Source organism: Gymnoscopelus braueri (assembly GCF_963280865.1).
Source record: "Gymnoscopelus braueri genome assembly, chromosome: 9".
In the NCBI taxonomy this organism is placed as follows: Eukaryota; Metazoa; Chordata; class Actinopteri; order Myctophiformes; family Myctophidae; genus Gymnoscopelus; species Gymnoscopelus braueri.
In genome coordinates this window covers 35,052,923-35,079,031 of record NC_137610.1, presented here as the reverse complement: position 1 = coordinate 35,079,031, position 26,109 = coordinate 35,052,923, and the positions used below count along the sequence as shown (strand labels likewise).

At 40.8% G+C, this 26,109-nt stretch overlaps 2 protein-coding genes across 4 annotated transcripts in view; one reads left to right on the top strand and one right to left on the bottom strand.

The window, feature by feature from the left end:
* The first annotated feature begins 99 nt into the window (after window positions 1-99).
* LOC308091961 (G1/S-specific cyclin-D1-like) lies at window positions 100-6,420 on the top strand. Its single transcript, XM_080437734.1, has 5 exons — window positions 100-777; window positions 2,565-2,780; window positions 3,123-3,282; window positions 3,479-3,627; window positions 4,139-6,420. Exons 1-5 carry the CDS (start codon window positions 571-573, stop codon window positions 4,298-4,300), a joined length of 894 nt encoding a protein of 297 aa, XP_080293860.1. The 5' UTR covers window positions 100-570; the 3' UTR covers window positions 4,301-6,420.
* A 1,758-nt stretch (window positions 6,421-8,178) lies between these two features.
* The window catches only part of ckap5 (cytoskeleton associated protein 5), a 37,918-nt gene continuing 19,987 nt past the window's right edge, over window positions 8,179-26,109 (bottom strand). The window contains exons 26-44 of one of the 3 annotated variants that reach the window (XM_080438482.1): window positions 25,817-25,908; window positions 25,051-25,167; window positions 23,490-23,615; window positions 21,796-21,948; window positions 21,467-21,670; window positions 21,181-21,316; window positions 20,650-20,843; window positions 20,257-20,435; window positions 17,680-17,853; window positions 17,453-17,573; window positions 16,485-16,664; window positions 15,900-16,087; window positions 15,259-15,334; window positions 14,919-15,107; window positions 13,411-13,548; window positions 13,221-13,304; window positions 12,558-12,717; window positions 11,549-11,673; window positions 8,179-9,838 (exon numbers count right to left, since the gene is read on the bottom strand). In XM_080438482.1, the coding sequence (XP_080294608.1) occupies window positions 9,578-9,838; window positions 11,549-11,673; window positions 12,558-12,717; window positions 13,221-13,304; window positions 13,411-13,548; window positions 14,919-15,107; window positions 15,259-15,334; window positions 15,900-16,087; window positions 16,485-16,664; window positions 17,453-17,573; window positions 17,680-17,853; window positions 20,257-20,435; window positions 20,650-20,843; window positions 21,181-21,316; window positions 21,467-21,670; window positions 21,796-21,948; window positions 23,490-23,615; window positions 25,051-25,167; window positions 25,817-25,908 (2,897 nt within the window). In that variant the 3' untranslated portion in view covers window positions 8,179-9,577. The remainder of the gene's footprint in view (window positions 9,839-11,548; window positions 11,674-12,557; window positions 12,718-13,220; window positions 13,305-13,410; window positions 13,549-14,918; window positions 15,108-15,258; window positions 15,335-15,899; window positions 16,088-16,484; window positions 16,665-17,452; window positions 17,574-17,679; window positions 17,854-20,256; window positions 20,436-20,649; window positions 20,844-21,180; window positions 21,317-21,466; window positions 21,671-21,795; window positions 21,949-23,489; window positions 23,616-25,050; window positions 25,168-25,816; window positions 25,909-26,109) is intronic. The other 2 variants (XM_080438483.1, XM_080438484.1) reach the window with 2 other exon arrangements.

Here is a 26,109-nt window from a genome sequence, read left to right as displayed (position 1 = left end):
ACACAGTAAAACCTTTCTCCTGAAGAGAGAGAGAGCGAGAGAGAGAGAGAGAGAGAGAGAGAGGGAGAGAGAGAGAGAGAGAGAGAGAGAGAGAGAGAGAGAGAGAGAGAGAGAGAGAGAGAGAGAGAGAGAGGCTATCGGACACAGCAGCAGCAGCAGGCTTCATTCAGTACCTTTGAGCTTTCTTGGAAGTCTCCTCTGTGCACCAAGAAAAGAGGAAGTTTGCGGTCATACTGAGAAAGAAAAAAAGGAATAAACATAAGTTGTGAAACTGCTGGTGCAAATGAGGACTTTTAGTCGGCTAACACAACTCAGGCTTCTCTATAATACTAAGCCTTTAAAAAGTATTTGTTTTATTTAATGTCCCTAAGACTAAATGTTCTCTGACTAATTGTGAAAGTGAAATTGGCACAGACTGGGCTGTCGACTCGGAAGCAAATGGAACAGTAGCTTTTAACTGTCGAAACGACATCCTTTTTTTTATTTGAGTTATTTTTCAAAAAAAAAAAAAAGAAAGAATAGCTAAAAGCCGGACACACTTTGTGGAGCTGTGTGGAGGAGAACGTGGAGATGATGATGATGGAGCCCCAGTTGATGTGCTGTGAAGTGGACACCGTCCGGAGAGCCTACCAGGACCTCAACCTGCTGAATGACAGAGTCCTGCAGGCTCTGCTCCAGGCAGAGGACAACTACCTGCCCGCTGCCAACTACTTCAGATGTATCCAGAGAGATGTGGCTCCATACATGAGGAGGATAGTCTCCACCTGGATGTTGGAGGTGTGTAGGTGACACAAAGTCACTAGTTATGTTATATGTCCAAGACTAGTTACAGTATATCCTATATGAGCAGTGGTGGAAAAAGTACTTGCATTTTTTTACTCAAGTAAAAGTATTAATACTGCAGTGTAGAAATGCCGGAATTCAAAATGTACTTGAGTAAAAAGTACAAAAGTATTGGCATCAAAATGTACTTAAAGTACCAAAAGTAAAAGTACTCATTTTGCAGAATGTCCCATTTCACAAGTTTTCAAAAAAAATAATATATATATATAGCAGATCTACAAGCTCATAATGCATAGCATAGGACTGAAGTGCATAATGTATGTTTTGTAATAATCACAATCTACAAAGTAACTACCGGTAGTATCTAAAGTTTTCAAATAATTATAGTGTAAAAGTACAATATTTGCCTCTGAGATGTAGTGGAGTAGAAGTAAAAGTACTGAAATTTAGAAATACTCCAGTGAAGTAAAAATACCTCAACATTGTACTTAAGTATAGTAGTTGAGTAAATGTACTTAGTTACTTTACACCACTGGAACTAGGCTACTTTATGCATGTAGCACAGGTTAGGATGCACTCTAAAACATTTGTCAAACTTCTGTCAAACATTTTCAGATATAAAGTAACGTTTTTAAGGCTTCATGGCTCATGGTTTCACTCAAATTATTCCTCTATTAAAGTTAAGCGTATTTTCACACACGCCCACTTATTTTACTCGTTCTTAAAGACACATCTTCATTGTTGGTAGGATTAACATGCTTAGAAAGTTACATGTGTAAGGTGGAAATATTTCTAAATATTTTTTGAAAATCTGCAGCAAAGTTGCCGATTTCTTTTCTTTTTTTCTGTAGACCACGCGTTTCAAGCCTTTGTGTTCCTCACATGAGGAAGATGTCTGCCTGACAACTGAGTTTTTGGCCCTTTCTCGGCCTTCTAGCCTATACATTTGTGCTAGATGTACACACGAGAGAGTAGCCTAATATTGATCCATTATTTATTAGTGTGATTACTTAGATTGTATGCGTAAAGCCGCGACGATCGCCTTCGTATGCATGCTCTCATGAGCCTTTATTATATTATGAAACTATAATGAACATATGCCCCAGAACCAGAAGTACGTCTGTAGCTACTAGGTTTAGACAAATTGTTGGCCTTCATTTTCTTGCTTATGGTTTGGACTCCCTTCATATTCTCTTCCATTATAATTAATTTATGAATCTGTCTTGTTGTCAGTAGGCTAATATCAATCAAAGGTCACATCTAACTGAAAATGACATAACTTATTGTTTTAAGTATTATTATATATGTATTATGGATTTAACAGTTTATTTGGTCCCTGTCAAGTGTAGCCTACTTTTCTTTCTCAGCTGCTGCATGGTGGCCAGCAGTAAAAGATGTTAATGTTGTGTCTGTGTGTCTTATCCTCACTGTCACTACGCCCTCTGCTGGCTGCTGTAGATATGACAGTGGTGAATCTCTAATACTGCAAGTGTGAGGAGGAGTTCCCCTGCCTCTGGTGTGGTTAATTCAAAGGAAATGTACCCCGGTCAATCTAGTTATAGACTGGCCAGTGAATTAACCACTTAAATCCAATATGGGTAACTGGAGTCCCTCAGGGCTCAATACTAGTGTCTTTTCTGTTCACATCTCGTCGCGTTGCGTTGTGAGCTTGTAGATCTGCTATTTTCAGCGAAAGCTTTCCCCACAATACCGATGCTAGGGTTTTAAGTGGTTAATGAACATATATGAAATAACTTTGCTTGTCCTGATTCTCTTTACAGGTATGTGAGGAGCAGAAGTGTGAGGAAGACGTTTTTCCTTTGGCTATGAACTATTTGGACCGGTTCCTGTCTGTAGAACTGACCAAGAAAAGCCACCTGCAGCTGCTGGGAGCTGCCTGTATGTTCCTGGCATCCAAGATGAAGGAAACCATACCGCTCACTGCCGAGAAACTGTGTATATACACAGACAACTCTGTGTCACCAAGTCAGCTATTGGTGAGTTATCAATTAATGTATTATGTGCTGTACTGATTAACAAATGTAGTTGATTAGTGGATTAGGGTAGAATTCAGTGGTTCTGAACCTTTTCAGGCCACGCCCGCGACCCCACAAAATATTAATATTTGAACTGCGGACCCCCCACCCTCACAAGCACTTGGAATTGTAGGAGTTGTCTGCATCTTAGCCGACCCTGGCTGAGCTTCTAGTGGGCATTGTGGGATTGAGAATATTATTGGTATTGATTTGTCTTTCTTTCCCACTTGATCTCTTCTCCTTTCTACTCACTCATCTCATGCTTTTTTCTTCCCCGCTCTCTCCCTCTTTTTCATTTCACAGCAAATGGAACTGATGGTTTTGAGTAAACTGAAGTGGGACTTGGCTGCAGTGACACCCCTTGACTTCATTGACCACTTCCTGTCCCAGCTGCAAATTAGGAAAGAGCACAGACCAATTCTGAGGAAGCACGCTCAGACCTTTGTGGCGTTATGTGCTACAGGTATGGAAAGGCATTAAATGTCTGCTAAGTAAAGATGTACACCTGTAACACTTTGCCTGTTGTTTATCAATTGTTGCCTGTCCTTCTTGTCTTTTATTTAAGAATATTTTACTAATCCTTGTTTTACTATGTTCTTGTTTTCACTCTCTATTAAAAACAGCACTTTATTAACAATATCTCTGGTTATTCTCCTCAGATGTTAAATTCATAGCCAACCCTCCCTCCATGGTTGCAGCAGGCAGTATGGCGGCTGCGGTAGAGGGCTTACAGCTCAGAATGGTGGGTAACACCATGACATCGCAGAAACTAACGGAGCGACTGGCACAGATCATCAGGAGTGATCCGGTAGGTACATTTGTACATCCATCCATCCATCAATCCATCCATCCGTTCACCAACCTTTTCTTTACTCTCAGTGTCCGTTAAATATATTCATCTAAAACATGGCAGCGCCAGCGTTTGAGAAATTCAAATGTGTGATTTTGTTTTTCATTGAAGCTTTTTATTCCAGTATAGTACAACTGAAGAAGTATGTGACAAAAATGTGTGCGTGTGTGGGGGGGTTCATATACTTAAACACCATGTTACCCCCAGATAGCATGCCGTTGCGCACAGCTTACTAGGAGTGATGCCAATATCACTGCCCATTATCCTATCATAGTACACCCTATATAACCATCTGCTTATCTCTTCCGCACTTATTTTTCTCTCCTGCCTCCCTCCACCACCCATTTCTCCTCCCTAATCCTAAAATAATCACCTCCAATCAGAACCCTACTCAGCCAAACCAAAGACTACAGCCACTTGGTATCTGAATTAAGGGTCTGTCTGTTTGTTTGTCTCTCCATGTCTTTAGGATTGTCTCAGGGCGTGTCAGGAACAAATTGAGTCGCTGTTGGAAACCAGTCTTCGGCAAGCGCAACCACACACTGTAACCACAGAAACCAAGAGCATCGGCGATGGGGAGGGACTTGACCTCTCGGCCACGCCCACTGATGTCCGGGACGTCAATATCTGAGTAGATACCTGGACTGGACTGTGTCTCAGAGTTGCTCTCTGAGGGTAGAATAAGGGTAGAAGAGCTTGGACTGATTACATGGATGGTATACCTCTTTAGGCACTGTATACCTACAAACAGACACACATACACAGAATGACATGTGTTTGTACGTGTGCGTTTGTGTTATGGGATGCTCATAGAGTTAAGGTGACGCAGAGAGCGCTTCTCTGCCTGTCTTTAATCAATCAGAGAGTGGACGAACAAAACTGGAAATGAGGAAACAGATTTGTCTGACAATTATCTTCCATTCTCTCAGTACAGATAGGAATGACATTTTGGAGCGAGATTTAGTGAGAGAGACCACGTGAGTAAATAAAGCAGTGGATACAAACTTCTGAAGTTCAGGAAGTTCAATAATCGTGGGACCAGTGCTGGGAGACGTATTCTTTCACAACTTGGGACTCTTTGAACATTTTAACAGAATTCAGAACTGTTTTCTTAACTGGGTTTTACCTGCTGTTTAGATTCTGTACATAGCTATGAGTGTTTGAAGACATTAGAAGACAATACAACTACCTTTTGGAGCAGACATAATGCTATTGTGGCCCAAAAGTTTGAATTCACCTTTTGAAGGTATTATCCCATTTGTTTCTGACAATGTCAAAGAATATTACAGTGTCACAATGTCTCCGCCTTGCAACCATTTTGACCCATCCTAGATTTTAATTCACACAACAATAGAAGAGAAATCAATTAATTGAAGAATTACGGTGCCACATTTGGGAGTCTGTCATTCGCCTGAATCAAAATGACCACCCTCTCTGGAGAGCTCGGGTGTCAACAGCATTAAATGAAATGTACAATTGTGGTTCTGGTCTGCAACAGAACTGATAGGCTTCTGCAAAGTCTGGTTTCAAATGCAGAAATTAGCCCATAGAATTGCTCATTTAATGGTGCTCATGATTCTGTGGTTTTAAGTCTGGTTGAGGAAGGGGGAAATACTTTTAGGTCTGTCTTCTTAAACACCATCAACAACTTGCCTCTTTCAAAAGAAATCTGCCTACATCTGATAAATCACTTTGTCAGGAATTAAGAAAAACTGCCTCATTGATTGATTGAATCTTCTTCGCTTTATACAATGGTGTTTGAATTTTTGATAGGCCCTCGGGTTATGAAGACATCTAACTGCCTAAAGGACAATGGAACGGAAAACACCAAATTATTTGTTTATTTTCTTTGCAAAATAGCAATATGTGCCATTGAAAAACTTGGGGAAATTGATACATAAAGAAAACATACAAATTTGTCCTGTAATGCTATAAAGGAAAGGGCTTGCAAACCTTTTTTTGTTGCACATTTTGATGTTTTAGTTGTGCTCAGTGAAGTGGTGGGAAAGGGTCAGAAGAAGAGACAGTCTTGTAGAGGAGATGTGAGAAATGTAGGAAGAGCAACAGAATCAAGTCATGAATCACTTGACTGTCACAGCCTGAAATGATAAGCTGCTAGTGACGAGTCCTCGGCTAATAGTTGATTTATACATTATTTTCTGTGAGAAACGCAGTCGTAAAACAAAGTATAAATTAGGCTTTATTATTTGCTTTTTTCTTACTTGATTTAGCATTTTTTATATCGTGTGGATGCAATTTCTGGATGATGTGACATTTACATCAAGCAAAAGGAAGTTATCACATGCAATCTTGACTAACGCCACATGTTTCAGTGATGAGTTAGGTGCAAGAGTAAAGCTAACAGGACATTTTTTCAGTTCACCTATGTATCCATATGTATTATATGTATATCTGTATTTCCCAGACATTGCATGTGTGATGAGAAAAATAAGGCTATACTAAGTTGCCATCCCTTTAAGAAAAACAAAAATGAAGTCTGCTTCTTTCCTCAAAGTGTTTGCTGCTATATCGTGGATGTATTTGTTTTATAAAGATACTGCCAATGTACTCCCATGTTCTAGGGTTTAATTTTCTCATAGAAAATGTTAATGTTTATTGGCATTGTGATATCGTTTTTATATATATAACTTGATGCTGCAATTTCTGTTCTAAAACAAAGTGGAGAAAAAAATGACATGTAGATTTATGGGTTGATAAATACTTGTTATACCTCATTGTTCCACACTGTGTGACTAGGCCTCATTAAAGCCTCACTTTGGTCATTATGTCTTGTCATCATGATCCATTTTACCCACACATCCATTCATTTATCCATTTGAAACTCAGATAGTGCACAAATGTAGCCAAATGGACTCCCTTTGGTCACATGTGTACATCAGTACACTCCCAGTTAAATTGCTCACAATTACTGTGTACGTTCCAATCATCCATAGCTGACTGACTAAATAACTGGCAATGTTTTTGCACCCTGAGCTTTATAGCTGTGGTGCAGACAGTGTTGTTGTGTAGGCTAAAGAGACAACAATTGTGAGTTAACCACATGAACCCTAGCATCCCTAACATTTGGTGGAAATAGCCAGTGGGACCCCAGTACTTGAGACAAAGTGTAGATCTCCTGGTGAAATATTACTCAATTACCAATCTTGGAACCCATTCGGGAACCCATCCGAGCCCATATAAGGGTCTATTTGGACCCCTGGTGGTCCCTGGACTCAACGTCTGCTACTTTGCCAAATCTTTGCCCCAGAATAGTGACGCAACAATTCATGTAGTTCATGTGATTACAATGATAGAGGCCTATGGAGGAAAATAAAATATGAATCCACTAGTAGTCAGTCAAGAATAGGCTTTCCATTTGGACATTTGTCATGCAGATTTGACTGGAGACAAATGTTTCTGTTCTCATTATGGAGCTATGGAAACAAAACAAATGAAAACTATTGGAGACCAGAGCTAGTTTGTTAGAAAACAAAACATAACAGCCTTTATTGCCATTTTCCACTATGGATTATACACATAAAACTGAAGAGCAACAATGTAAACACTACTGGCATTTGACTTAAGTACAAAACAGTGTCTCCCCTCCCACTCAACATTCAGCTTCAGTAGTACAGAAGCCTGACGAGTGTCATCATCTTCATCAGATAAAACAAAGAATTAAGCAGCTTTTTAGTAATGCAAACTTTATTTACATCAAAAATAAAAACAATCATTTACTTCATGCCATGCTCTTGAGAACAGAATGTGGTGAAATTCCTTCAGTTGGCCCAGGGCCATACAGAGACAAGAGTTTGGTCATTTCAGATTCCAGTGGCGATCATGACTGTTCCAAAGTAACTATGTTTTGGGTCCCCCCACACCTGCTGAATTCAAGGAGCCAATAGTTTTGTTTTAGAGAAGAGGAAGTCCACAGCACAGTCAACACAACATGACCAAAACGATCCATCTATGGCTCCAGTCCACACATCCTGACCAAAACTATCCATCTAAGGCTCTGCTTAGTCTTAAGTTCCTGAATGGGACCCAACAGAGGGTAGATGAGTTATAACCTAAATCCTGATTGGCTGCCTGAACCCACAAAAAACAAAAATGGGCTGCTTCAATTCCTGCGCCCTATTTAATTACAGTGTGCTTCCTGCGAGCGACATAAAATGGCCCATCTTCAATACACTAAAATGGGGACCACAGACATATTCAGACTGTCGGCAAAATGAGATAAATTTGACAAGTCACCTGGAGAGAAGTTTAGATATGCGCGTGAGCTGATCCGTTGAATTGGTTTAGCGTCAGTGTCAGTGACTAAGAGAAGCTGGGGACCCAGTGGGGTAGTTAACTCAGCATGAATTTAAACATGTCTCAACCTTCATCATTGTCCATTCCAAGTGTGTTAGTTGCTACAGTAATTATTAATAAATGCTTACACAGAGCAAATAACGTCAACCTTTAGTTTAGATTTTCCTCACACCTGGCTACAACAGTTAAAATCTATGTGGTACAGTATTTGAACTCTGTTTTATTGTATCCAGTTAATAGAAGCTCAACTCCGTGCCAGAAAGATGCACAATGGTGTGCAGTGCCACCATGGTGGAGACATAGTACTGCTAAGTTCTATACCTCTCTGGTGCAATGGTGACACACATCTTTGTATGCTGCTACTTATCATGGAACTCCATTCAAAAGGAAATCAGTTAGATTTCAGAATTTTCTGAGTTATTCTTCCAACATTTGAGAACTTCTAATGCTTGGTGGAACCAGCTCAATGACCTGTCAATACCCTGACAGATTAATGGAATACAAAAGAACAGTTCTGAAAAACAAAAAACAAACGTGGATATAAAAACAAACCAAAGCAGCGGAATGAATAACAAAATGAGTCTATGACAGTGTTCAGTCACAAGGGGGAGCCATAGTTAACCTAAAACCAAGTGTCAGGCACACCATGAGGACTGCATTTCCAAAACATCTGATTCCTAACTATAACAGGTACACACATACGTACAAACATACATATATACAAACACCCGACTGCCTCATGGCTGCCTAAACATGGGCAAGTCAGATTCCACATGGTTCCGGGCTCTTGAGAGAACCACAAGAACATCAGATGTGGACCAAAGGGTCCGCTCCGCTGACTATGGAAATGCAACTCTAAAAAGCGTTTCTTTATGGCTAAGTGGTTAGCAACCTTGAGTATATACAAATATATTGTGCCACGATAATTAACGGAGAAAGAAAACAACAAGATAGTCCACTTCTCTTGTATAGCACAACGAGACAAGTTTGCGTACGCTGTAGTGTGTTTGGGGTACAGGCCATTTCAGACCATGGACTCTGTTCAATAAGATGAAACTGTACAGAGCTCGGTTAAAGAGGGGAAAAATCAAAGGATGGGAGGGTAAATAAAACTTCTGATACAAGTATTATTATCCCTAGCAGATACAGACTCATAAGTCTTTGTTACCTTGCACCCTCCAAATGTGAACGTCTGCCTGAGTAACAGTTACTTTTCACGTTTCAAAACAATACAACATGAACATGATGTAGATATACTGAACTCGACTCAGTATCAAGCTCAAGGAACATTTAGTTGGTTGTTTAATAACAGCTGAACCCGATACAGGTGTAGTGGGTGAGAAGGTTATGTGTGTCAGGCCAGGCATTGCGTTTCTTTTGAGATTATAAATTGAAATGTATTGTTAACACAGAGGAAGGGGTGGTGTTACGGTTCAAGTGCGTTTTTTTTTTTCTTCTTCTTCTTCTTCCTACTAGCAGAATATGAGTGCTAACACAGAATTCAAAAAACAGAAACAATCCTGTGTTTGTTTTCTAACACCAGGTTTAGGAGGATTTCGTTGAGATCTCAGGGCGCACTTGAGTTCCCCTACGCCTACTGCCTGTTGCTCTTTATCCTCTCCAGACGTTTCTTCAGGTCGTCCAGGTTGGCCGAGGGCGAGGCGGAGCGCGCGTTTGTCGGCGGGGGACTGTGCGCGATGTGCTCCTGTTGGAAGAGCTCTCTGGACTCTTTGAGCTGCGACAGCTTACTCTGAAGCATGTCTGTGGAGGAGGCCACAGACGGCTTGGAGAGCAAGGAGGAGATGGGGGCACGCTGCTGCTCCTCCTCACCTCCTCCCAGTCCTTGTTGCTGCAACTGGAGAGAGAGGAAGAGAGTATTGTTGATGCGCTGTCCATTGAAGAAGATTGCTATTGAATGTGAATCAATATAATGTGAGACAATAAAAGCATTAAGTACTACAAAAAAGGTCCAACCCCGCCTGCAGTATGGAAGACAACAGACAATATTATACGATGGACTGATAAGCACATATGGCATTGGCTATCGAACTGATTAAAGGATAGGTTTGTAGGTTTTCAACAAGAGCATGTTTTGAGCAACAGTATATCACAATTGATTTAGAATTATTGCAGCTTAGAGTCGATGCATTTCTCAGCCAAGGTGTAAATGACGCAGCTAGGAGAAGAGATTTGTGGAAGTGCAAAATTACGTCAATAATGGCTGATAGAAAGCAGGTTTTGAGAACATGCGTTTGTGGTAGAACAAGACATGCTTCACCATACTGTGCATTTACCATTTCTGAAAAGGACTGATATTGAGATCTACTGTGCTAATTTTGCGTAAGATCACAGAACCACCTGTTTGCGGATTACAAGCTACATCTTCAAGTTACGGCCCTCGTTTGCTGACCACACTGCAGACAGACATACCCTGACTCGATAGAATGCTGCACTGAATGCATATTCACTGAGTTTTATTTAAACCATTATATTACCTAACCTTAAAACAAGGCTATATGCTCCATATGTGCGTGTGTACAGAATGCAAACTGTAGGATTGGTTGTCGTCAAGGACAGGAGTGATTCTTTCCCTTTCCAACTGTGTTATGTTATACTCATTTACTTTTTCAATGTAACCAGGCATCGGCTATCAATTAACGAGCCCTTTCAGCTACACCTCTGCCTTTGATGTGCCGAGGTCCACTGCATGCGCTCTGTCCCAGTGATCGACAGGCTGATCTGCACTGTGTCAGAAGTCAGAACAGAAGCGCAAACTTTATCGTGTTGGATACATGAAGCCAACATTATGTAGGCCTATCATTATCCAATGTTGCTGGAGAAAGGATCGCTTTAGGCTATTGCATGACCTCAAGGTAAGTTTAATTTTCGGTTTATAAAAGGAAACCGTAGTTGATTAAGAGATGTCCACTGTAGGAAATCAGTCAAACGGCAGTGGAACACATTCCCAGAATGACTGTTTAACTTGACTGGGAGGCTGCTGTTCTTGTAGTAAGCTGTCCGTCTGTAATGACATTGATGTCGCTGGCTGCTGCTCATTGTTGTATATCTCTCTTAACTCATTCAGTGCCCAGCTTATTTATGGAATTTTGGCTCTGAGTGCCACAGCCAAAATTCATTGTAAAAAAAAAGTGCTTAGGAGACGAGATACAGCCTTTTTCAGTAAGAAGTTAAACAAAGAGTGAATGGAGCAGCAAATCTTCTCAGATCATCATATCTTGGGTACTGAAAAAAAATAAAAAAAACAATCATTGGACGTCTTAGACGTCCAGTGGCACTCAGGGCTTATATTAGCGGACGTCTTAGACGTACAGTGGCACTGAATGAGTTAAGAGCTATGGTACTAAGAGAAGTAGCATGTAAACCCCAGATCGTGTCCTGAGTTGTCTGAGGATCACCTAGAATAATTCTGCAGTGGTAACAATATAGCAGAAGTCGTTTAAACCCTCAAATTGAACTAAATGAACCCTTACAGGTACATTCAGAGTTAAATTAACACTGGGGATTTTACTGTGTAGTAGCAGCAGTATCATTTTTGTCAACCAACCCTGGAGTTTTCCAGGCCTTGTCTCTGTCGGAGGATCTTGAGTCTCTCGTAGTATACCGCAGGCTTCAGCTCCTCTCCGTTCCCACTGTTGAGAGCAGTGGAGTCGACACCGTGCTGAGGGATGACTGTAGACACAGGAGGCAGACGAGAGGATCAACAACCACTCATAATATTATTTGGGTGACTCAATTAGCCCATTTGACAAAAAAGTAAAAGTGGAGTCACTCTTGTCTTAATTGTTAGACGGGGATGTAGATGTAATTGTTAGACGGGGATGTAGATGTATAAGCTATATCAATACCTATGGATAATACAGATTGCTCCATTAGCTAGGATACCTGTGGATAATACAGGTAGCTGTATAAGCTAGGATACCTGTAGGATACACTACCTATGATATAGGTGGCTTTATAGAGTACGTCATCACGTCATATAAGAACTGTTCCAATAATAAATAAAAAATGTCTGGCGATTCTGTCAGGAAGGTGACCCTGTATCGGTTATGATATGTATTTATATTTGATACATAAGATTACATGTAAAATTTAATTCATTCTGCCGTGGTACCCAGAAGTAGCGTTAAAAACTACAATAAGTAATCACACAATTCACTGTCCAGTAAGAAAAAATCCATGTGATGCTGATTATGTGCACCGGTAGCGGCTGCATGTGTAATGTGAGGTAATTTTTAAGGCTGAGAATTGTAGTCGATTTGTAGGTGGCCCTTTATTTTCTCACTCTTTGGATAAATAAGTACCCATTCACCGTCAGTTGATGGTCCATAACCATATAAACTGCCCGTCATTTTCTGCTTTTGGAACACAGTTCTTAAAAATATATGGAATTTAGAATGGGAAAAATGCTTCCGTGATATTCGGTACTGTATTAGAGACTAGCAGTGCGAATGAGAGGCGGGGCTACTCTGTGTGTGTGTGTGTGTGTGTGTGTGTGTGTGTATGTTTGTGTGTGAGAGTGAGTGAGTGCTGTTACGTCCACAGGTACAGTGTACCTGTGGATGTTTGCATGCGGCCCTTGCCCTCTCTCTCCGACTCGATCATTCTGAGGCCTCGCTCCACGTAGCTCTGGAAGAACTGGGAGGTGTTCCTGAGGAAGGGCTCCAGGTCGGCATCAGAGTACTTCTGTTTATACTCGTACAACTCCGTCAAACCCTGGACACAGACATACAGACAGACACGTCACTTACAGGGCTGTGTTACAAGGTGAAGGTTTTGAACTAAACCATTTAAATGACAGAGGTGAGACACAAACACAGTTACACCACGGCTTGTCTGAAAACCATGGACAGGGGGTCTCTTACCATTGATCTGAATTTTATTCAATGAATTGTTTTGACTGTTTATCTATTTTCTTGACTTTTTGTGCCATGTAGCACTTTGAGATCTGTGTCAAATAAAGTGTTACAAATAAAATGTATTATCATTATTATTACAAATGACATCTAAATGCACCAATAATAATGCTTCAGCACTCTATGGTGGACACATTTGCAGACAGTGACAGTACACATGAACAGTCTTTTCTCACTCACAACTTTATAGCGGCTCAAACGACAAGGACAGAAATACGTTTACTCCGGTGCAACTCAGTAGGAAATGTGATTGAGAAATGTAACTTTCTGTAGCTAATAATCCAGACAAAGAGCTGAACGGACCTCTTTAGTGTTCTCCTTGGAGCCGATCTTCTTAAATATCTCTGACAGGATGTCGCTGACTTTAGCCTTGGACATCCTTTCATCCTGCATGAAATAAATCAGAATTTAAGTTTACAAATCGACAGAAAACTCTTTGTCTTATGTGCGTGTACGTGGTGTGTACTTTGTTTGGGATGTGTGTGTTCCTCACCATACGTAGGCCTGACTTTTCATTGCCTCGGTCACTCTTGATTCCAGAGAGGTTTCCAGAGTGTTTGACCACCCGCCTCAGATGGGCCTCCAACTCAGACTCATTGCGGTTTTCAATCATTGACATGTGGTCAAGAATCTAAATAATATTCACAAAAACATATAGGAAGGAAAAAAGTTAATGAACAATTACCCATCATTAATAACGATGCCCATGATTTCAATTAAAATGGTATACATTAAATCACATTAAATATGAACTACAACGTCTACAGGTTGCTGGCCACACAAGTGTGATGTTAAAGTACCTGTTTAACACATTCTCTGACAGGTTTTTTTTTATTCCCACCCAGTGCCAGCATTTTTAAAGACTTTTTAACCATTTTTTAACTCATATAGTGCCAATGACGTCTTTTGACGGCCGTTTTCAGTGTGCCATTAGTGCCAATGACGTCTTTTGACGTCTCCTAAAAAAATAAAATATTTTCAAAATAAAATTTTTAATTTTTTATTTTTTTTTTTGGTTATTTTTTTTTCTTTTGAATCTCAAAGGAACTAGGAGAAAACGATTTTCAAAAAGTTAATTCTCCATCCACTTCAATGTTAAAAAAAAAACGGAGAATTTTTTTTCTCCGTTTGACCCAAAATGCCTTTGGCATATGGATCAACTAGCTTGAAATAAGCCTGGCAGTGAATGAGTTAAGTAGTCACAAAATATTTTCTGTGATCACCATCCTCACGGTGATCTGGCTCATTACACACACACACACACACACACACACACACACACACACACACACACACACACACACACACACACACACACACACACACACACACACACACACACACACACACACACACACACACACACACACACACACACACACACACACACACACACACACACAGGAGTCTCGTAGAATCGTGGGAAAAAAATAATCCGATCGCGGTAATCCGTTCCATAATTGCAGCCAGTTGAAAAAAGCATTTTTCACCAAAAAATACATGGTAGAAAAGTACACGGGAGCCGAGATACAGGATTTTTAAGTAATAAGTTAACCAGGGAGTGAATGGAATAGTAAATCTTTGGATAGCGATATCTCTGGTTCTTGTTTTGTTTTTTTTACTTTTATTTTGAAAAGACAGACATGTCTGTCTTTGGCGGTATACAGGTGTATTTTAAAAGACGGACATGTCAGTTTTTGGCAGGTAATATGTTAAACATTGCCACCTGATGAAAAACAGGTACTTATGGAACTTTTCCATTGCATAGAACTGGCTCAACTAAATGTTGCAAATGTAAATTTTTAATTAATCAATATTGAGCAACTGAATGGCATGTTTCTCAATTCAATTATTATCAGAAACCGTTTTTGTTGAACTGTACAGATTAAATGGAAATCATTTCCAGACAGCATTACGGTAACTTTAACTTTAGCACTGTTTGGAAAAGCACAATTATACATGACAATTGGGTGTGCACGGGTATATTTACGCGAGTTTTACCTTAGCGCCTGTGAGCTTGCAGAGTGTGTGCAGCAGTGTTTTCAGGGTCCTGTGAGGGACATCACTCTTGAGCTGTTTGAGTTTCTCTTTCGGGAAGACCTTCATGAAATTATGGACGTCCAGTAAAATACGATCCAGATTGATGCTGTTGATGGTGTCTGGAAGAAACCGGATCATCCTCCACAGACACTGTGGAGGAGGAAGAGAGGGACAGAGAGAGTGCATTCATTGCGTTTCAAACTCATTTTTGGCACTTATTTACACACATGAATTCTCATTAAATGACTACACAGCCCAAGAACAAACTGATGTGATTGCTAAAATGTTTGAAAATGCCTACCTTCATGACCAGTTCAGAGAACATTGGGGAACCAGCTGTAGTGATTAAACTGTCCTGCAGCAACACCAGCAGAGAACTGGATAGGAAGAGTGAAAATTATTAATTTTAGGTATGTTGAATCAAGATATTAGTGGGATGAATTTTGTTTATTGTGCTTTTTATATGCGGAAGTGGCGATGTTAAAGAGGAACTAAAAAACCCTTTAGCTCGCACAGGCCACATCGCCCTCCACGCCCAGCTTCCCTCCTCCGAACTAGACCAATTGTATAAACACTACCCCTAGACTTCGCTGTGGTGGAGAGGTACTTTACCCCTGCACCACCCAGGCAGTCAGAATCAATTTCTAGCAATAATGTAGTGGCCCCTGTACTCCGTATTGTAAGTTAATAAATGTATTTGAACTATTGAACAGGTCCCAGGGATAATTTTCCAACATAAATTCAAAGTGGTTTTAGTGTTAAATTAGTCTTTAAACAGGGTTGGGAAGTATTTCCATCTTGGACTTCATGTGGACAGCCTGTGATGTCAGTCATCTTTGACGTACGTATGACTCCATATATTGGAGGATATATTCAGGCTTGCAGCTTGTTATTTTTGGCAAGCGACAAGTATAAATCAAGCATTACACTCATACCGCTTACCTAAGTATGTTAGTTTGGTCTGATTTCTCCAGTACCCTCACAACCAGCAGGTTGACCGATCTGATCAGCTGCTGACCATCTTCTATGTCCTCCACTCTGCCATCCAACATCAGAGTTATCAGACCATGCATGAGGTCCTTCAACACACCCATGGACGCCTCTTTGGCCAGAGACTCCATATAGAACAACTAGGGAAATGACCAGGGCTATCAGTTAGTTTTTTTTGCAACAGTTCTTAAAACAGGCCGACAACAAGAAGCTAACTAGCACAGCTAGTTTAGTGTGATGAAATGGAGTCATAAAGACAAAATGGATAAAGTATATTGTTGCTTTCCAAAGGGATGTTACCTAGTTACCTTAGTTAACATAGTATCAACATCAGGTTAACCACTTTAACCCTATTTTATGCTTAGGCTTTTGAATAGCAAGCTCACAACATATTATTTTTTATTTATTTTTTAAGTTTTGAAAAATCGTCAAAAGAAATATTTTAACAAAACAATCAACCTTTTCAGATGGCCAAACGGTTTTCAAACATTCTCATGTCAAGGAGCCCTAAATTGATAAGTGCATTATTACACTCACAGACAGCATGTTTCCTATAATACAACTGTAGAGTTTGAAGATGTCCTTCTTGTCCAGCCGCTCGTCAGCCATGTGTGTGTTGTAGATGAGCCTCAGCTGCATGAAAGTAGCGATGAGGAACTGGTCAATGTGACCCGACATGACCTCCGCTTTGTCCTCCTGACGCAGCACCTCATCAATCTGTGGAAAGCCCAGGAACAAACATCTTAGAGGTCACCAAACTACTAACATGGCATCTGGCATTAGCTAAAACGATCACATTTATCTGCAGGCAGGCTCAAGAACTATAAACACATACACCACACATTACTCCTGATAAAAAACTAAAACGATTAATTTCCCCCTTCCTGCGGATAGTAAGCGATTCATAAATGCAATGAAAGCAGTTACTGTTTAATAAGTGAGGCTATAAAGTTGTACTTTCTATTTATATTAATTGTAATTAAACCCGTTCAGGGCATTATGAGACTCTCTCGTCTTAATGTATACTGTATGTAGGCCTGTCACAATTATTACATAATCGTCTTAATGGTAATTATTTGAGATAATCGCAATTAGTTTTTCCATAATCGTTTCCATGTTGAAACATTTTCAAATATTAAAAAGAAGCAGATATAGCAGATCTACAAGCTTACAACGCGTCGCGTTGTAAGCTTTTAGATCAGGTACTGTATTTATGCAATTAGAGTTTTTGGGGAAAATATAACATTATTAAATATTTTGTCATATCTGCCCCGTGCAATTTGTGATTACAAAGCCTAAAAGGCAAATAGAAATGAAATGTTCATTCATAATGTTCCAATGTTCAATGCCAAAAACACAATTAAATCATTAATCGCAATTATGTGTGTGATAATTAATCATTAACTTAAATTTGTAATTGTGACAGCCCTAACTGTACAGGTATGTGCGTTCTTAACTTCAACCAAACTTCACTTGGATTAGCGTGTGGTTGAGTGTAATAATACCTGTGCCAGAGCTTGTACACTGGTGTTAATGTCCCCACTGGCCACCTGGGAGATCACAAAGTTTATGGTGGAGGCTGTGCTGTTGTGCAGTTCATCGTAGTGGGGGGAGACCGAACGCATCCTGAACACACACAAAACTATGTTAATGGTAGGGAATTAAGCCCAACAATAAACATTGTATTGGTGTGTTTATCTCCATGTGTGTGTGTGTATGTTTCCATATTAACTTGGGCTCGGGGATCATGATGGGCTCCAGAAGCTCGTCCAGTTTGTGTTGGACCAGGTCTGGCAGCTCGCTGACCCCACAGTGGTCCGTCTCGATCATGTCCAGGTCCAACTGGAACTCCCTGGGGATGGACGGGTGGGACGCCTCCCTGTGCTCGGCATTCTGACGAGCTTGGCTGGAGAGAGGAAGCCAGGAGAAAAGAAGGAAGGACAAGGAAAGAAGAAAGTATGTTAACACAAGAACATTCTTCTTTTATTTGATGCGGCTCCAGTCCTGGCTGAAAACTAAATGTCCGCTTTGCATCTACAACATGGACACTAAGATCAATATGGAAACTTTATGGATTTGGTGGTTCTTTGTCCAACAAAGATCCAGTTGAGGGTCCAGAGTCTACATCATTATCTTGATTGGCCAAAGTCATCATCTTTATTGGGAACGCACAAATCTGAAGATCTTTGAACCTCATCAGGTCTGCTCGTCTATATTCCAATTGGGTTCTCAGGACTGGAGCTGATCAGTGCCCAGGGTAAAGCAACATTTCCCACTGAAAGAACAACATTTAATAAGATGCCTTATCAAACACCTGACACTTGGAATGTTTGTTCTCTTGGAAGGTCAGTCACCCAGGAATTCACAGAACCACAGTAACTTCTGTTAACTTTGACAGCACAGAAACCTTAGCAGACCATCACAGAAACCTTTGTAGATCATCTTTTGGTATTAGCACTGGAGCAAACATATCAAGTCCAGATATCAAGATTCAAGGCATCACTAGGAAATGTTGAGCAGTGATCATTTGTGTCATCCACCATACATTCCAGCCACACACCAACGGCCTGTCTCAGTTCGTGGAGCAAGATAGCGGCAGAGCACTGAATACGTTATATTTGTCAGCGTTTACAAGACTTACGCGACGACAAAGCACATGAAACATCCATCTGGTGTACATGACCACTTAACGAAGAAGAGAGGGGTTGTGGAGGTGGAGGAGACAACAAAGTCCTAGCAAATTCATGAGGACAATTTGAATATTAGTCCATTACGTTACCTCAGCAGAAACATGCCCCATAGAGGGGAAAAGGTTTGACTGCCACAATTTGTTAAGTGTTTTGTTAACTCATTCCAGTCAATGACGGGTTTGACATGTTTTTTTCCCAAAGGCCCAGACTGCCATTGACGGGTTTGACGGGTTTTGGTGTTTTCAGTGGTATTCCACTAGATGGCGCTGTCAACCTCTGAGTCCCTCAGAGGCACAGAAGCAGCAAAACCACATCATTGCAAAAAAAAACAGCACGTCCACTTCTGTGTAAAAAAAAAAGAGAAGCCTTTTTCTCTGATTTCTGTTGTTTTGGGGCAAAACCACCCCTCATTCAACTGCCCACAACTATGGAATGGACCATCGCGGCGGCACAATTATTTTTCTCTGAGTCTACGAGACCCCCTACGTCCCTTAAAGCGATCAGCGAGTCGTGAAGAATAATATTCTATGATTTTTCACAGGTTAGAGAAAACACTCGGAAATCGCTGGCAAGGGCAGCATAGACAATGTTTTAACTCTGGCAGTCAATGAGTTAAGCTAGTTTGCTTTACTAAGTGTAAAACAAAATGGAACCTTTTCCCCATCAATGAAACTTGACAGACTACAATTCAAATGTCCCTCGCGAGTATAGTTTTTTTTAGGGAGATTTAGAACATGAGTGATGCATACAATGTTAGATTGCATTCAAGTTAGCATACAGCAGTATGTCCACCAACAACCGGGGACAGAGGCGGGCCATGAGGAGGTAGTACTCACATCCTATACGTGCGATACATTATTCTGATCCAGAGAAGAAGGCAGGCAGAGAGGAGAAAGGAGGAATCATACGGGAGAGAGATGAAGGGTTAAGAGACAGACAGGCAAGCAGACAGAAAGACAGGCCGCTGGACGACTTGTCTGGCAGCCAAGGAAAAAGACAGACAGACAGACAGACAGACAGACTGCTGCTGCTTGGCCGTCCAGAAAGACAGACAGACAAAAAGACAATCAGTTAGAACAGAACTGATTACACACGTAGGGGTTGGTTTCACAGTCATGTTTCCCACTGTCCAGAGCTGTACATTTCCAATAGCAGTTTTCATTGGAAAGACTCTGTACTCTTTAATATTTACTCCGAACACGTCTGTGAGAGCAACCGAACTTGCAATGAATATCAGTAATAAAGATCAGGAAAGAATGACAGAACAGCAAGTTATGAAAACAGAGAAGTCAAGAGGTTTATGGTCTGAATCTCACCACTACCAATGCACCACAGTGGATAAACAACAGTCACAATAAAGAGGTGGGTGGTTGACAGAATGACAGACATGCTTATGGAAGAGTAGTAGGGAATGTTAGATTTGAAAACACTGAAGTGGGAAAAAACGAATTTTAATACACTATAGACACTCAGGGGTCTAGTTATATTCATAGAAAAAGAGGACATTTGATATACAGTACAGCTTCGAAGACATTTTGTTTTTGCCTGCAGCTCTAGTAAGCCAGATGTAACAAGAAAAGAAGTCTCCAGAATGCCCTGGTAGAGTGTGGTTAAATTACTTCAATTTATTGGGGTCCTCCTGGGACCCCTGGGCAGGCTTGCGGAGGAAGGTAGCACTGGGGTTGGATGGGTGTTCTCGTTGGTTCCTCTCCGCACTCTGCTTAGGAGGGGCAGCCTGGGTCTTCTTTGCCGAACGCTTGATCCTCTCTTCCAGCATGCTCATTTCTTTCTCCGATAACTGGAGGAAGAGAGCAGGGAGGGTGAAGTGAGGCGAGGAGGAAGGAGAGGAAGGGAAAGGAAGAGCGAGGGTGAGGAGGAGAGGGTACGTGAAAGAGTTATTAACTGTGCGACAAAACACAACTTTAAGAATATGACCCGTTATAACTTTATACTTTAAGATGCATGTTTTTTTTACAGTCTGAATCATGTTATTAGAATAGTAATCGTCTTACATTTCCTACGAGTTTGTAGACTTGGTCTCCACACACATTGTAAACAGCCACTACAGTGTTGAGGGCAGCATTGCGGACAGAAGTGTCTCTGTCTCCAATATGAACTGCTATCTCCTTCAAGGCCTTGGCAGGAGTCGGCTGGCACACGTTCATCCCAAAGCCCTCTATCAAACACCCTAACTCCTCCAGACATTCTGGGAAGACATTCAGAAAAACAAGGGAGATAGATGACACATTATTAGAACACTCTTCATGGTTTATTTACCAGATTAAAATTTAAAAAATGATTTATTTTAGTGAAAATAGCTGATCTACAAGCTCACAACGTGAATTTATGAATCATCTCCATTGGAAATATGTAAATGGGGCTAATGTTTCTTAGCTCAGTAATGCAAAAAGCAATGGCCACATTTACATGTGAATCCAGCTAAAGTGAACAATCAACAATTAGCAGGACATGTTGCCATTCATTCTTCTGTACAAAACGACAAGCTGAATGAATCAGGTTGTCATCCACTGAGTGACCAGTACCGGCTCTCTGTTTAGAGTTCTTGGACTTTGTGCCATCCATGAGCATAGGGAAGAGCTTTGAGGCTGGGTGGACTTTACAGAGCATGGTCAGAATGGCCCGCACATCCTTACGAACCACATCCTTAGACTCCCCCACCTGGACAATGAAGGAGGGAGATGAAAGAAGGGAAGGGAGAAGGCAAGAAGGAAGGAAGAAGGGAGAAAGTTGAGCACATTTTAGACCCAGTCTATAGAACTGCTTAGCTTATGCTGCAAGTTGATTAATAAAGGTACCGTAGTTGCTAACCTTGAGTATGAGGTAGGGCACAAAGGAGGTGGCTTCATACTCGCTGAGGTGGTAACCCTCTCTGCTCACCATTGTAAACAGCAGCTTGAGGTACTCCAGAACCTTCATCAGTACTGTGGTATTTGTGTCAAAGAACCTTAGAGTGAACCACTTTAGAATCAGGTCCAGACAGCTGATTGTGGCATCGCTCTCACACTCCAGCCTCTGTCAAAACGGCACACACACAAGTAGGTCCATTTTTATAATCGATAAGTTCAATTAACTTTTGCACCCCTACACACAAGAGATAAAGGAAACAAACAAACAAACGCACACATTATGCACGGTACCTCAATCATGACTCCTATGGCCTTGACATGTCTCTGGAAGTCAGACGGGTGGAATAGCTCATCAAGAAGCCACTTGGCGAAGCAGGCCGTCATCTGGGTTCTGAGTTGTTCCACGTATTCATCACGAGGTGTCTGGAAATTCCACTTTAAGATCTAGAGAAGTAAATTAGGCAGATAATACATAAGTAAACTAGAAAAAGTGCTCCTCGGAGCACAGGTCTCCGCCAGGTCAGGTACGTTATTATGGCCTCCTGGTGGCGCTATAATAGGCCAATGTGAAAAGGGTGCCATTTATTCTTAGGCCTTTCACGGCAATCGGACACTGCATTCATGATTTGAGGCATTTTGTTCCAAAAATGTGTTTTGCTAAATTAGACCTGCTGGTGGCGCTATAATAAGCCAATGTGAAAAAGTGGCATTTCTTCCTTGGCCTAGTGGGAATGTGTTTGTGAAATTTCACGGAAATCGCAAGCTGCGTTCATGATTTGAGGCATTTTGTTCAAAACGGACCAATCCTGCAAACTTTGGAAGCGACCCTTAGCCAATGAGGATGGAATATGGGAAATCGGACAGATCCGTGTTGATCACATGACTATAGAGATACTGTGTACCGATTTGCATGACGTTTGGATAAAATCTGTAGGAGTAATATAAAAAAATTGGTTTTGCACAAATCGGCCTCCAGGTGGCGCTATAATAGGCCCATGTGAATAATTTGAGGCAGAGATTCTGAATTGGCATCCAGGGAGTGTGTGTGCAGTTTCACAGCGACCGGGCCAACGGTGCCGGAGATTAGCTGCTAACACACGGACAGGACGGACGGACGGAGGGTAAAACATACTCTCTCGCCATGCCTTTCGGCCTGGCGGAGACAATTAGTCAGGTAATACAGAAAAGCAAACAGACATCTGGGCTTAATGTTCCAGTTCGCTTTTAACCCATTTAGACCTGAGGCCGATTCTAAAAACGCCTTCTATATCCTGACCTAAGTTTTCTGAAAAACTTTAAAAAATAAAAATTACAACAAATGTACGTTGCTATATACTGTACATAGCAACAGGAACCCCAAAAGGGGTTCCCCTCCTGAAAGGTATAGTTACAAATGGGGGTTCCCGCCGAAAAATGGGTTAATCAGGGAGCATGCTTAATTGGTAGCTTTATTGGTAGTGATCACAGGCCAAAGTACTGTGAGAATAAAATAAAATAATCCAGCACCGCGATCCGGCTGTGTCAAAAATCATTCACTGCTCCCTGGCATACTTAGTTCAATTTACCTCACGAGTGTAAAAATGCAACCTACACTCATCACAGACAAAATACCCATGCAGCTGGGTTTATCAAGTACCAAAAATCAGATAGAGTTGGATAGAGCTCACAGTTATCAAGATTAACATAGGCTTAGAACCGAGAAGGTGGTGAAAGCTTCAGGAGCAGGTGGGATTGGAGTTCACATCTTTTCTACAGGACATTGTGAGGCGTGAGGGTGTTTCAACCTTACACTTAAACTATAACATGAGGCCCCCCCACCCCCCGCCTATTGGTTAAAAAAAAAGAAATCACACACAAACACTATTTATATTCAACAGTACTTCTGGTAAACACTATATTTCAGATTCAGAATAGGAGTTGGATATTAGGTCGGACATTCATAAAACATGAAAGACGGATGGCAAACACAAGAGTCGTCCCAGTACCTTAAGTTGTTTCTCCTCTTTGAGCCTCTGTTCCTTGGCGTTGGGGATGAGGACGAAGATGGGTCCAGACTTATCTTCCTCATCCTTAGCATTTGTTTTGGCTGAGGGCTTCTTAGCAGCAGCACCCTGGTAAGTATTGCATGGTGACATCACAATCACTAGACAGCACATGTGTAAAGCCCAATTATGCTTTGGCGAAAAGGTCAAAGATTTCTCTCCACAGACATAACATACGTTCTACTGAAAAAAAGTGTTGATGTGACTCACGTAAACACTTTCTTCAGGTGAATATACTGTCAAGCGATGTCATAACACCTTTTCTCCAAAGCATAAATAAGGCTTAAATAAGGCTTAATTGTGTGAGTGAGCTGACATGTTAAAACATGGATGTTGCAAAAGTGTTATTTGCAATATTTTGATTATCATTTAATTTTTTTGTGAATGTGAGAGGGCACATAATGTACACTGTAAGTTGTGTGTGTTTTTGTAATAGAATACAGGAGTCTTCAAGGGTGACAGAAGGCAAGGTTTAGGCCAAGAAAACTTGCCTTAAGTTAACGTGTAAAAAAGAAAAAAAGCAGACAGGTGTGACATCACTCCGAAAGGTGCAACACAGACATTTAGAACATAATCATGCAGTGCAGTGATTTGGGGTCTTAAATGTACTGATCCTGGCCAACATGGTACAATGTTGTCACTTGTCACACGCAAAAATAGACTATCTACACGCTAACAACGTTGTGAATATAAATTAATCTTAAGTGCATAGCTTTTAACTAATGTTGAAGTATAGAATAACTAACGTTCATGTGTATATACTGCATATACATTTTGATTCAGTTAAGTTTCAATTCCTCCATGGATGTGTGGTCTCAAGTAATATTAGTGATAAGACAGAGACAGTGTTAGAAGCAGCCCAGTGGTGGGCCAGGCCAATGTGCACTGGAAGGAAGCCAGACAGGGGCAAAGTCAGGCTAAAGAGTGTCCTCAATGAAAAACAGGCCAGGCCTGGGGGGCAGGTACGGTATTTTAAGTTAGTTCAGAATTGGTGTAAGCGTTACCATTTAGAAATCCTCAGGTTAAACCAGTCTTACTTGTCCGTGTCTATAGAATACCTGACGTGAAAGTTTTTTTTAACCATAGACGTTTTTGAAAATCACTTCATACAATAACTGTGTTGCAAAAATATTAAAATTAGCCCGGCAATTCAGTCAGGGAGGTAACTCTTGTATTGATTATATATTTATATTTGATACAGTGGTACCGGACAAACGTTAGAAAATCTACATTAGGAAAGCACGTGATTTATTGTCCCCACTGAAGCACGCTCCTAAGTGTAATGAACAATTATGATAATACCCAGCTTTGTTTTCTTACTCGTCATCCATTCAAAAGGAGTCCATATTTATTCAAAAACTTCAATTCAGAAGAGTCCTGCAAGTCAGACAGACAGATGCAGCTTTCATTCTCTCCTTATGCAGCTGACTCCGTTGCCTAAACCGTAGTGAATTTCATCATGAAGACACTCGATAGCCTAACACAAACCATGCCCCACATCTACCTGTTGACTGCCAGCAGCGACCTTCCCCTTGCCGGGGGGCTTTTTACTAGCATTACTGTCTCTGTCCTTCTCCGTGGGGAGGGGGGTGGGTTCAGGATCCTCGAGAGGGGAAGGGGGCTGGGCGAGTAGAGACAACCAAGTCACAAAACACGTTCAGTCATTACAAAATAAAAAAAAGGACCAAATGAATGAAAAACCTGGTGTACAGATTTAAGCTAGAAAGTAAATGGAACAATGTCACATTCATATAATATACACAATGATTAAAAAAAAAAAATTGAATACATAAACAAAGGTAGTAAGCAACATGCAAAAGTGCTGTACTAATGGAAACTTAAATCCCTGACTTTAGGGGTTCAATAGTTTAATTTTATCAAATAAATCATAAATAAATACAGAAAATAGCAGATCTACAAGAACACAACATGATGCTTTGCTAGTTGTTTACATTGGCTATTTTCTGTATTTTTGCACAACACCGTTGAATGACAAAGTATAAAATAGGGCTTGAACTTGTTAGTTGATAAAATAAAAATCTATTACTTTTTTGTGTTGATTCGTTGATATAGTATATAAATTATATATATATTTATTTTGTTGATGATCCCAAAAAACATGCTTCCAGATGTTTTTATTAATTGATCAAGTAATTGATATAATAATCTCCAACAAGATAATCGATAGTTGCAGACTTGCAGCCCTATGCCAAAATATCATCTAAAACTATAATCCAAAAGAAGATGGATTTTGTTCAGGCAAAATGTACCTTCTTGATGGCAGCTCCACCTCGGACCTTCTTGACTTCAGGTTTGGCATCTACAGCGTCGTAGTCGTCACTGACTGGTTGAGACTTGGACCCTGAAAAAGACAACCATTGAACTTCAGTTGGGTGTGGGTTTTAAGGTAACATCTTCATCTATCCGTTCATCGATCCATCGTTTGGGTGCTCCAACCGCTGGAACAGTTTAAATTCAGCGAAGCATTTACTTAAACACAGAAACTGACAATATCTCAGGCATGTACCCTTATGGGGCAATTTTTCAGAGTTTAATACCGCAG

Coding starts and splice junctions, on each gene's coding strand:
- LOC308091961 (XM_080437734.1), top strand. CDS start 571: ATGATGATGATGGAGCCCCAGTTGATGTGCTGTGAAGTGGACACCGTC. Junction 3,283..3,478: donor TGTGGCGTTATGTGCTACAG/GTATGGAAAGGC, acceptor TATTCTCCTCAG/ATGTTAAATTCATAGCCAAC. Junction 3,628..4,138: donor AGATCATCAGGAGTGATCCG/GTAGGTACATTT, acceptor CCATGTCTTTAG/GATTGTCTCAGGGCGTGTCA.